Raw genomic sequence first — 12,743 nt, 5'->3', positions numbered from 1 at the left:
TTTAGAGAGCCTTCTTCTGAGTCTGAAACATGATCTCAAGCTTTAGTCTTGCCATTTAACTGCATCTAATCTGAATATCTTCCTAATGGCTGTGAGGAAAAAAAGTAACAAATATCCTTGATATATAGTTTGCAAACATGCCATAGAATTTTTGTTGTAACACTGAAACAATTCCAGGAAATTCTATGCATTGTTTAAGGCTGTATATTTTGCCAGTTTTATTTAAATTAAGCTGTATTTGGTTTGATAATGCTCAACTCCTATGGAGAGGGAAGAAATACCATTTTTACCTAGTTTAATGATTGGAGTTGTTTTAATGTACACCTTTATCTAACCTTGTCCATCTTTGGAGTACAAACATGGCATTGTCATTGCAGGTCTGTTAGGCTTGATATCTCATCTCTGTGAGATAAAGACTGAAGACATTGGTAATAGAGCCCTGTAATGCTTTCAGTAATTACCCTCATCCTTTTCACCTAAACCTGAATAAGAGTGACCTTGATGACTCTGTACCCCTTAAATTCCATTAAACAACACTGGAGAAGGTGGGATGCTTTAGATAACTGCTGAGAGTGGACTAATGCACCTGTTCCCCCATCTGATTGAAAGCCATTATGTAATGTAGCGTGAGTGTGTAAGGTATCCAACTGCACCCCTACTGATGCCCATCAACTCCTTAGATCTGTCTGACGACGCCAGACCTTAAACCTTAGATCTCAGAAATAATTTCTTCAAAAGTTTTTCACTTCCCAGCTTAGATTTGTGTTTTTTTGATTAATCAAAACTATCTTAAATTGTGTGGGACATATAAAAGGTTGTAGAGAGTAAAAGACATGCTAAATGAAGAGAAAATGGTCTTCCCTCGAGAGACTGTTAATTTAAAAGTCAATGTCTGGCAAGTACAGAAAGCTTTTGTGTTGTGGTTCACAATGCTATCACCAAATGCTCTCACCAGACTGGCAGACAGCAGAAAAAAGGGAGGCTAATGTCTGCCTGTAGGAATATAAAACGGCCCCTGTGCAGCACAGGTGATCTTCACCCACACCCTGTGCTCTGACGGCGCTGATAAAGACTGCTTGAGATCTTCACAATGTTGTAGAACCTTGACCATGACTTCCTTCTATGCCCCAGGTATTGTACTCTTCATTTTTGTAATGTACCATGTTGTGATATTTCTAAGCATAGCTCTAATTGTGATTGGAATGAAACGTTAAGAACGAGCTCAGAATGGTGTCCTAACATCTTTCTACCTTGCAGTGTATGAAATGGCTTTAGTCGCTGCATTTCTTTTTCTTCTCCCTGCCTCATGGGCTTGTGCCCCACAAAAAGCTGGTAGTTATCAAACCATCAAAAATGTTTCTATCAAAGTGAGACAGTTTACTAGAACTACAGCTCTGCTGCAATTTGACATTCACTCTTTCTTTTTTTCTTTTCTTTTCTTTTCTTTTTTTTGTAAGATTATATCATGATTTCCTGTTTCCCAAACGCCATCATCGCAAATGTTCCTGAGTGCCCGTATGGGTGGGAAATAGGACAGCTGTCTTTGGGTGGTGTGTGCTACACGGGGGTCAATACTCCTGGCTTCTACCGCTTTACCATTCCAGACCTCACACCCAAGAATCTCTCGTACTGCGCCACCCTGTCTGAGGTGAAACTTTCCAATAGTTCTACAATAACTTCATTATATAGCTCTCAGCCGAAAAAGCTGCTTAGCTGTATTGCTTGTACACATTTGAAGTGCAATGGCTTAAATCAGACTGCATAAATATGCTAATAATGTGTGTTTTTCATCAAAATTTGACAAGATATATTTCTCTTCTGAGCAGTATGTTGGAGGCAAAGACCCAAAATACATTTTCTACAACTCTATCGTCTCCAATGACTCGTCACTCACAGTGCGGAACCAGCCGGTGAACTACACCTTTAGCTGCACGTACAGAGCAGCTTACTTGGTCAATAATGCAGTCTTCAGTCAAAGGTAGACCCTATTACATTGACCTTCCTTTCAGTAGCAGTAGGTCTAAGAATTCATTCTGACCCAAGGACTTGCAGCCTTTTTACTAAATCATCTGCTTCTTCCAGAGTGGCAACGGTTTATGTCAACAACGGGAGTTTAGGTTCTTTTAAGTCTCAATTGTCTATGAACGTCTTCACAGTGAGTACTGCAACCTTGCTTACATGTAGGGTGTCCTACAGGGTCAAATTAGTGGAATACTTATGATGTACTGCATATGTCATGACTAATAATGTCAGCTTTGGAGAATATCATGAATTATGACCTCGTTATATGTTTTCTTTCCTGATATGTGCCACTGAGCCATAATAGAATGCTTTAGATTTAAAATTATATAAAAGAATACTTTAAGGACAAGTATGAAGATTAAATGAAAGTAAATTTCTCTGTATGGTCTGTAGAACTCTAAGTTCCTGTATGCTAAAGATGCTCCATATGTGATTGACACATCAGAAATCGGCTCGGAGGTCTTTATCGGCATCGAAGCGAAAGGACTGAGTAATAGGTACGTAATCACTGAACATTACACTGAATTATTAGTTATATGCACAGATATATCACACACAAGTGCCTTCTTCTTTCACAGATTTAAGGTGGTTATAACAAATTGCTGGGCGACACCTACTCCTTATTCAACAGACAAGAAGAGATGGAGCTTAATTCTCAATAGGTAAAGCTTTATTTCATTCACACAGTGTCTCACAGTCTAAATAATCAAAAGAACAATTCTGAGCCTTTATCTATTCCACAGTTATCTCTAGCTCAATTTCCACTTTGCTTAATTCAACTGTTTTGTGTTTCTTGACTGCAGCTGTTCATCAGATAACACGGTGACCATATTTGAGAACGCCAAAGACAGCCGCTCAATGTTCAAGTTCAATTCGTTCCGGTTTCAGCGTCTAGAGAAAGTGTCCACTGTGTGGCTTCACTGTGAGGTTCAAGTGTGCGATGGTGAAAAGCTCTACTGTCTGCCGGTGAGCATGAAACATCACTGGATATGTAGGAAAATATGTGCTGTTGCAAACCTAAATAATTTCTTTTCTTATGATAAAACCTTTTTTACTTCTCTGTTTAGACTCCCTGTAGATCACGGAGCGTCAAATCTGAGCCAGATCCACATGGAGGTGTCTTGACCATGGAGTTTCAAATTAAAGGTAACGATTATTCTCAATAGTTCAAAAGATCAACATGTACTTTGTGTTGACTAACTTTTTCTTAATGTGGTTATTTGCAGCACAACATTCTTCCAGTTACACACATCTTGCAGGTACTTTTAAGTGAAACTGTTATTTATTATAATTTTTATTTACCTTGTCTGCTAGTTTGTTATGATTTTGCTATAAATGCAGCGAATTATGGTGGCTAACTGGACTGAATAATTTATATGTACTGTATTTATATTTACTGTCACATTATAATTATCTGACATTTGAAAACAAGTGTATGTCCTTGGAAACTGAACGAATGCTTTTTCTCTCCATTTCACAGGAACATTTCTGAGCATGTTGTGTGTGTTTCTTCTTAATGCAGTTTTACGTTATACCAGTTTGTAAAAGATGTTTAGTGTGGGTGGGCTTAAAATGTGCCCACTGTTCAAAGCACACTTACTCTCATGCACCCACCCACCCACACACACACACACAAACACACACACACACACACACACACACACACAAAGAACAGCCATACAAGTGTCTCAGGGAGTGTAAGACACTTTCCTCCTAAACGCTTGCTTGCTTTTTGCTTTTATTTCGTGTGAAACATTACAATAAAATCGATAAGAGATGTGATATCTTACTAAAAAGAAGAAAATACATCCTGTTTTGGTTTGATTAGAAATAACCTGTAAAGACATTTGTTTTTGGAGTAAAATTAACAGTGCTTCGTATGTTTACTTTTCATTTGTCACAAAGTAGTACTGGTAAAAACAGAGGTAGTTGCTATGATTGGTCTCTAGATGTCAGGAACAGTCAGTGTGTATGCACCAGGTATTTTATCTACATGGATTTGTTCTCTTCCTTTTTCTTTATTCTCCACATCACTACTGATATTTGGTTTGTATGTCACCTGCAATAAATGTATTAAATAAGAACAGTAAATATTGTCTCACATACTGATTAAAAATGTATTCAGCCATTGCAGTCTATTCAAAAGACCTACTCAAATACATGGCTTCATTTTTCATGATGTTTTCTACATGAGTAGTGTGACCTTACTTTGGGATCTGCACTCGGTTTCATATCATAGTGCTGCGGTGTGAGGGGAAACTTCAAGCCCAATTTATTGAGTAACCAGAAAGTCTTCTGTAATCCTTTTCCCTTGTGAAGACACCAACAAATAATTTCAGGTATGGGTTCAAACTAAGACCAGTTTAAATAAAGTCGTCAGGAGCATACCTTCAGCTCGATGTCTCCTCTCTCCTCGAGCTCATAAGAGCCAATCTTCATGAGAATTTCAGCAGTACTCTGGGAGATATGAATCTTCATCGCTGCAAGGAAATATTCAGTAAGACTCATCCATCAAAGCTGCATATGACTTTAAAACGAGTGAACACAAATTCCTTATTCATCAGTATCATCTTTGTCATCTGTGTAATCAGTGTGCTAATTTAAAGATAATTTCTAACCACTTGAAATTGCTCGATTTATATTTAAATGATCAAGGACTATAGCAAGGACTATATACTCTATATCAACTATAGAGTATTATAAGCAATTACAATAAGAATAGCAAACAACAGTCATTTCCAGACACAGGAACATCAAATATATAAGTATTTGTGTTTGCTTGAAACATCTCGAAACATCTCATTTTTAAAGAGAATCAGAGAATCAGCTCATTAAGCCTTCATTGGAAGGGACACTTACACACGCAATTACATAATTTTATGTCAACATTAAAATACAAGAGACACAATATATATATATATATATATATATATATATATATATATATATATATATATATATATATATATATATATATATATATATATCAGCTTTTTCAGAGTATAAATTCCTTTCACCATTTTATTTATATGAAATAATGACTTTGGAAAAAATAAATATAAATATACTAAAGCTATATAAATCTTAATATAGACTTGATATTAATATTAACTTAAAATTAATATAAACTAAATGATGACAAAGTAAAGCTGATATATTTGAGTTCAAAAATGAATGAAAATCTAGCTATAAATATGGTTCAATAACCATGTACTAGTCAGGTTGTAAAATTGTTCCATTGACGTCCTGATTTTTAAACAGCTTTTAGAAGAAAAAATAAAATTCACCTATTTATTTTAGTTAAAACAAAGAAGCATAATGCTGTATATGATGGTAAACTGGGACAGGCTGTGACATATAAATAAAAGACGAAGCTTGTGTCCATGCTGCTGTAGCTGATTCAGAATTGATGCTCATTATTGTCATGCAACAGTCTCATGAGTCAGAAGCAGATTTGGTCATATGTTATTCCCTGCAGTGAAATCTGTGCTCATTTCTACACAATTTTGACAAATAAGGGTCAGTATGTTTAAAATGTAATAGATTATGGTGCTTACGCTGGCTGTTGCTCTCCATCCTAGAGGCAGTATTGACTGTGTCTCCAAACAAACAGTAGCGAGGCATTGTAGTTCCCACAACACCAGCAACCACTGGACCTGTTGGTAAGCCCAATATTAACATACTATTAAAAAATAGCTAGTGTAATGTGGAGAGCAATATAAGTAGCCTGTTCCTAATACCAGAGTTGATCCCAATCCGTAGAGCCAGCTTCTCATTGGGCAAGTGTCTGATTCTGAATCTTTTAATGGCACTGAGGAAATGGAGGGCCATAATCGAGATATCTTCTGCATGCCTGGTGCCGTTGCTTATCGGCAGCCCACTTGCCACCATATATGCATCTCCTATAGTTTCCACCTAATACAAAGACCATTGTAATATAGTCATCATTATATGGGTTTTAAAAACAATGGTGTCGTGCTAGTAATGTTTTTTTTTGTAATTTGCATGAATGTATGTGAAAATTATTTCTCAGTCTGTCATTAATGTACAGCTTCAGATGTTATGTACCTTATAAACATCATAGAGTTTGATGATCTCATCAAATAGGCTGTAGAGGTCATTGAGGAGTGTCACTACTTCCAGCGCTGAGCTGATTGAACACATGGTGGTGAAGCCCACAATGTCAGAGAAGAAAATGGTCACCAGGTCATAACTCATGGGCTCCACTGACTTTCCTGTCATTAACTGATCGGCTATGTGTCTGTGCAGAATAAAAGATTACACATATGGTTAGTAATTGATTAAAAAAACCTAAAAAAAAGGTTTACCTCTGTAAAAACAAAACTGAAAACAGAAATCTGTTACCTGGGAAGCATACTGCAGAGAAGTTTATCAGCTCTGCTCTTTTCTACAGTGAGTTGATTGGTCCTCTCCTCCACCACTTCCTCTAGGTGATTAGCATATTTTTCTAGCTTGTTAACCATATTGTCCAAAATATTACCATAGCTAAAAATTGGTTGGCAAAAAAAAGCAAGCAATTGAACAAAACAGTGTTTTTATTCAGTTATACAATAATCTACAAGCTAATATGGAAATAAGGCAAAGATATATCAGATTATCAGAGTATAATATATGATTGTAGTATATTGTACTTTGTGCTTGTACCCGTCAGGGCTGATTTCTCGCAAGCTTCTTCTAATGGAGGTAAAAGGGGGTCTTTGGTCAGGATTCTCACTCCAGCATGCATTAAGAAGAGTAATCAAGGCTTCATCACACATCTGCGGAGACAGAGTAGGTCTGAGGGGCTCCCCTGCTAGAGGTGCCCTGAGCTGCTTGATGATTTCTGAATGCCAAATACATAATGAACAGAATGAGTATCAATGAATTATCATAATATCACTATACATCCATTGATATCATACAGCCAGTTCTCGGTGCTTGTTTAAGATATTTGAAATAAAGGAAATTAAAGTTAGGTTAAACATCACTGGTCAGCACAATTGTCAATGCATATTAGTACAAGAAATCAGACAAAAATAGCCATTACCTTTTGGCTCCAACTGTATATCAGAGTAGGGTCCCACTTCTGTGCTGTAGACTAACTCTCGCATGATTATTGCAAAGCTAAACACATCTGCTTTTTGAGTACCGTTGAATGGAAGGTGCACTTCTCTCAAAAGCTCAGGAGCAATCCAGAACAACTCTGCAGCAAAATAAAACATTTAGAATATAGACATCAGTTCATTCTTATTAATTGACCTCTTTTTTTCCATTATGACATACTGACATCAAACATTTGCAGCAAAATGTACCTGCACTCTAAAAATTGGCTTATTTAAAGTATTAGTTCATTTATCCTCATTATCCTGGTCAGGGTCATGATGGATCTGGAGTCCCAGTAACAGTGGGTGAAAGGTGTGACTACATTATGGTAGGGACACCAGTCCATCCACTCTACCCACTGCACCATCACGTCACGGAACTGGGCTATTAAAAATACCTTCATATTTGGGGTTCTCAAGTGGGATCAGTCTGTGTTTGGTGCCATGTTTGAACTCCCATAGACCAAAGCCGGACAGTTTGACCTGCAGCCGGCTGTCCACTAGACACGTGGTTGGCTTCAGGTTGCCATGAGACTTCAGACTGCTCCTGTGTAGGTACTCCATACCCTAGAGAGAGCGAACAGCAAGAAATCACAGTAGCCACAAAATATAGCTCAACTGTATGAGTCATAAACAATACAATGTACTGTTATACTGCATAGAACAATTCAAAATTGTTTTATATTGCACAAAATTAGAGATAACACTCACATTGACAATGTCATAGGCAAAGGAGAGTTTAAACATCCAGTCCAGGTCAATTTCATTGTTCCTGATAATGTCCTAAATTTAAAGGGGAAAATACATTACCGAAATGACATTTTTCTGACAAAATGAATATATTCATTTACTGATATTAGGCTATATGCAGGTTTAAGCTTGAATTAAAATAGAATTACCTTTAAGCTGCCTTTTTTGCAGTACTGCATAACTATGCAGATATTAGGGGGTTCATTACAAACTCCAAAAAACTGAACCAAGTTCTCATGTTTAAGCTCCCTCATCTGGAAAAATGTTAATCACCAAAAGTTAAACAATGCTAGTGGAAATCACTTACAATACTAATTAATTGATTAATTAATGAAATAATAATTCTATTTAGTCTTTACCATATTGAACTCAGCAATAATAGATGGTTTCTTGATGTCACGTAGAAGTTGATTGTCCAAGTATTTGATGCTTACATGATTTCCCTTAGACATAATGAAACTGAAAGTGTTAGACCATCATATAGGAATCTGCTGAAAATTTTTGTGAAAGGTAAAATGGTGTCATTAACCTGCGATGATGAAGTAGACCCTTTGACCATTTGTACCTGGTACAAGCCGACTGTTGCATATATGGTATTTTTGCCATTTTTGTCCTTCAGGCCAAAACTGTTAGAGGAAATCATGGTCTGAGAGCCACCGCTTCCACTTTTACTAGGGCTTGTATGTAATGATAATGACTGCCCCCCCTGAAAAACCAAACAGTAAGGTAAATGATGTGAATATCAGATGCTATTGTCTGCATCTTTACACTGATCAGGCATAACATTATGACCACCTGCCTAATATTATGTTGGTCCCCCTTTTGCTGCCAAAACAGCAAAATGCACTGTGTATTCTGACACCTTTCTATCAGAACCAGCATTACTTTAGCAATTTGAGCAACAGTAGCTCTTCTGTAGGATCGGATCACACGGGCCAGCCTTCGCTCACCACGTGCATCAGTGAGCCATGGCCACCCATGACCCTGTCACCGGTTCACCACTGCTCCTTCCTTGGACCACTTTTGATAGATACTGACCACTGCAGACTGGGAACACCCCACAAGGGCTGCAGTTTTGGAGATGCTCTGATCCAGTCGTCTAGCCATCACAATTTGGCCCTTGTCAATCTCGCTCAAATCCTTATTCTTGTCCATTTTTCCTGCTTCTAACACATTAACTTTGAGGATAAAATGTTCACTTGCTGCCTAATATATCCCACCCACTAACAGGTGCCATGATGAGGAGATAATCAGTGTTATTCACTTCAACTGTCAGTGCTCATAATGTTATGGCTGATCGGTGTAAAGGTGTGTGGACTTTGTATCCAACCTTAGGTTCTGTGAGAATAGTGATATCACTGTAGTTGATGAGCCACCAGTTGGAATCATCTAGTTTTGTCTGCAGACGGGTCTTCTGCAGGGTCAGGAGTGTAATCAGCATCACTGCTAGCACTCCAAATAGTGGCATGGCCACCAACAACAACACCAGATATATTTCTACATTAGCAAAGAACAGAAAACACAATCTTTTAGACCTACTTCAATCTTTGTTTACATGATTGGTAAATAATTTGGAATGGAATATTGCAATAAAATCTTTTTTTTTAAAGCATACCACTGTTTAGCCATTCACAGAGTTCATTATCAAAACCACACTCTGGTTTATCTGTTGGTATTTTCCCTGCTGGCCAAATAACTGTTGTAAATCTTGTTGTTGTTCTACAAAAAAAAAGACAACAAATAATTATAAACTGCACCACAATTTATGCCAAAAGTATCAAAAATCCTGAATCTTTTGTCTTACTTGATCAGTTTTGTATGACTGTCAAAGCTTAGAATGGGCACAAATTTGACAATGCCTTCATGTAGTTGCAAGTCATACAAAGAATAGTCAGTGTTCCTCTCTCCATATTCATCAAAGTGAACTAGACCTGAGGCTCCTGTAGTGAACATGTACGTTAGTCAAAGTCAAGATTTTTTATGTTGCATGAATTGTATTAGATTTAAAGTACAACACAAATATACCGTAAAACCTAATGCTGTTTTTGTCTCTGAGCTTCTTAAGAACATCTCGTCCATTATGAGGGTCTTTGCCATCTTTGAGAGCTTCCTTTAGTGCCATGGCATAGAGCAAAACAGCATCATGTAGGTAACTCGAGTAAGGGCTTACCTTAAAAACAAACAGTGTATTTCAGTTATAATATCTTCTGGGGAAATGAGTACTGAAAAAAGTGTATTCGTATTTTTATGATGGATTTCTCACTTCTCTGTCGGAAGAAAGATTGCTGTAAAAAGGAGCCCCTTTCAGCCTCTCATGTACATGTTCAAAGAAGTCATAATAATCATAGCCTTCATAAGACTTCTCAGCAAGGACAAACACCATATCAAATGCCTTCAGTGCCCTTTGGCTGTTGTCACTCAAAGCAGTTTTCCACAGGTTATCCTGGAAAAAAGAAGGAACAATGAGACAAGAATGGACAGAAGTAAAATTCTTATTTGAATTTAGATGTTCATTTAATGATAAAAGTTTCTAGGTTCTGACATATGCAATTTGTAGCGCATTTAATGCTTGGCTGGTGATAAAGTCAATCTATCAGGCCTAGGAAGTGCTACAAGTCTACAATCCATTCATTATGTGCAGTGATACAAATAAAACTGCACAGAAAAACAGTGTCTCAAAGCCAAGAATATTATGACAATCCATGCCAGATAGAATTCTTAGCAAATTGATTTAATAGCTATAATATATTTTAATAACTATAATAACTACAACTTTTGGTTTCATTTGGGGACTTGGAAACATCTTTGAAAAGGCAAAAAGACACTGTGTGCATCTTCCCTTTAACCCTTTAAACTCCCAGGGCCATTGTCAGGGTCCAGACTCATGTTCTCACTCTATCATATTACTTTCACTGCAGTTACAAAGTACTTGGTAGTAATGCAGTGGGAGTTTGAAGGATTTTGGTTGATGAACATTTAATGTACCCTTTGTCAGATGGTCATGCTCTTCAAAAAGTCAAAAGGTAAGTCTCTATTTCATCAACATAATAACTTGTGTTTAAACATTGCACAAATAGAGATTTACTTAATTTGACTCTGTCTCTTGTAGTTTACTCACCACATTGCCACTGACCTCAAACTGTTGTACCACAAGAAAAACATACTCTCCATTCATCAAGTTTTGTCTTTCAGCCTCCATCACTATCCTAGTGGCATCTTCAGCATTACTTAACACTATGATCACTGCAAAGAAGAAAGGAGAATGGGCATGGAATTAAATGGTGTTAGAAAATATATTCAGACATAATAAAATAGAATATTATTAAATAAATGCAATATACAGAGATATAATGACTCATAAAAGGAGCAATAATATCAGACTTGGCATGAGCTGGTGAAAGACTTCCTTTCAAGTCACTGGAGTTATTGCAGCTGTATTAAACTCTTTAGCTCATTCACAGGACAGATAACTTGCGCCACTGTCTGATGTGAAATGGACACACCATAAGGGCACAAGGGCATTTCTCTACTGTAATAATCTGTTGTCATACAGGTCAGTCTTACAAAAGAGCAAATTCCACTAAACTGGCTCAATCCCAACTATTATGAAAGACAGACATTTATTACTCTTTAATTATAATAAGCTCTTACCTCTTGCATCTTTTGCAAGTCTTGCAAAATTATACTCTTCAATTAGAAAAAGTTACCTCTTGAAACTTTGGAGATATGCTTTACATGCTTAGAAATCTGTTCCTGATCACTGAAATCGAACTTGATGCTGCCTGTCACTGTTACTTTGCCTAGGAGTTTCTGTTCCACAGATTTAAAAATTCCATCCACTTTATCCCATGTGTTAGAGTCTGCACCTCCTCCAATTACACCAACATTCTTCCACCCAAAGAACTCCAGTGTCTTGAGCAAAACTTCCCCCACTCTTTTAAGCGGAGGGACAATTTTGATATAAGTGTCATACATTAGAGTATTATCCATTTTGGTGGTCTGCCCAACAAAGCCAAACATTGGGATGTTCCAAATGGATGCAAGAAGTCCAGTGACCTAGAGCATATGAACAGAACATGACATAAAGAATTGTCTTTTGGCATTTAATGCCCCCATTTTTCTTACTGAAATCTCAAGCAACATAGTGTTGATCAATTAAAAATTAATACACATAAGAATGAGAAACCTACCTCTGCCTCCTCAGGACAAGGTGGCCCAAAGAGGGCTGATATGTTTTCCTTCCGAATTTGGTCAATAAAAGCTCCGAGTGACAGCTTCGCTTTACAATCGGTGTCCACGTACACAAAATCAAGGGTATAATTTTCAACAAAGGATGGGTTCGAATTAATTTTATCAATGGCAATCTGCACAGCAGAGCCCAGCTTCAAAGCACTGAATGGATAGGATAAATTGCGAGGAGCCTGGAATCCTACCAACAACCTGTTTTGGTTTGTGCGGCTGCAAATGATGGGGTTGATAAATGTGGAGCAGAATAAAAATATCAAGACCCTCCATCCTGCCTGCTCAGTTGCTTTAGAGTTTGAAGTTCTCTCCATCTCCAAATCCTGACTAGATCCCGAAGAGAAATACCAAGGGGGATTTAAAAGGCTGTGTGGATGACGTAGTGTGTCTTTCTCTTCCTAAGGGAAATTAATTTTAATCAAGCTTCACTGTAGAATTTTCACTGTAGTCAGCATGATGATTTGACAGAGATGTTGCTTCATAATGGGAATGGCTAAAGTACTGCAAAAATATATTATTACTTGTTCTATTGGAAGTCTATTAATGAAATCAAATACACTCTATATGCACACCTCACTAATAAAGGTAAATGAGAGAGCGAAAAATCTACTCAAAATAAAAGCCAGC

General features: G+C 37.2%; 2 protein-coding genes across 2 annotated transcripts; one reads left to right on the top strand and one right to left on the bottom strand.

The window, feature by feature from the left end:
* Positions 1-998: 998 nt before the first annotated feature.
* tectb (tectorin beta) lies at positions 999-4,118 on the top strand. The gene is made up of 11 exons (XM_058406942.1): positions 999-1,131; positions 1,258-1,332; positions 1,458-1,648; positions 1,827-1,978; positions 2,083-2,155; positions 2,416-2,519; positions 2,601-2,684; positions 2,826-2,988; positions 3,090-3,168; positions 3,249-3,281; positions 3,503-4,118. The coding sequence occupies exons 1-11, from the start codon at positions 1,110-1,112 to the stop codon at positions 3,565-3,567; spliced, it is 1,041 nt and encodes a 346-aa protein (XP_058262925.1). The 5' UTR covers positions 999-1,109; the 3' UTR covers positions 3,568-4,118.
* gucy2g (guanylate cyclase 2g) lies at positions 3,968-12,430 on the bottom strand. Its single transcript, XM_058406358.1, has 22 exons — positions 12,065-12,430; positions 11,582-11,930; positions 10,993-11,117; positions 10,138-10,317; positions 9,900-10,044; positions 9,679-9,814; positions 9,490-9,593; positions 9,205-9,371; positions 8,404-8,580; positions 8,234-8,317; positions 8,024-8,128; positions 7,836-7,907; positions 7,523-7,691; positions 7,070-7,225; positions 6,688-6,865; positions 6,388-6,528; positions 6,091-6,283; positions 5,763-5,937; positions 5,580-5,678; positions 4,411-4,502; positions 4,231-4,332; positions 3,968-4,081 (listed from the first exon to the last, which is right to left on the bottom strand). The coding sequence occupies exons 1-22, from the start codon at positions 12,428-12,430 to the stop codon at positions 3,968-3,970; spliced, it is 3,429 nt and encodes a 1,142-aa protein (XP_058262341.1).
* Positions 12,431-12,743: the final 313 nt, after the last annotated feature.

The sequence above is a fragment of the Hemibagrus wyckioides genome, linkage group LG13, assembly GCF_019097595.1.
Source record: "Hemibagrus wyckioides isolate EC202008001 linkage group LG13, SWU_Hwy_1.0, whole genome shotgun sequence".
Lineage (NCBI taxonomy): Eukaryota > Metazoa > Chordata > Actinopteri > Siluriformes > Bagridae > Hemibagrus > Hemibagrus wyckioides.
The sequence above is the reverse complement of the archived record's forward strand: the minus strand, read 5'-3'. Positions and strand labels throughout refer to the sequence as shown.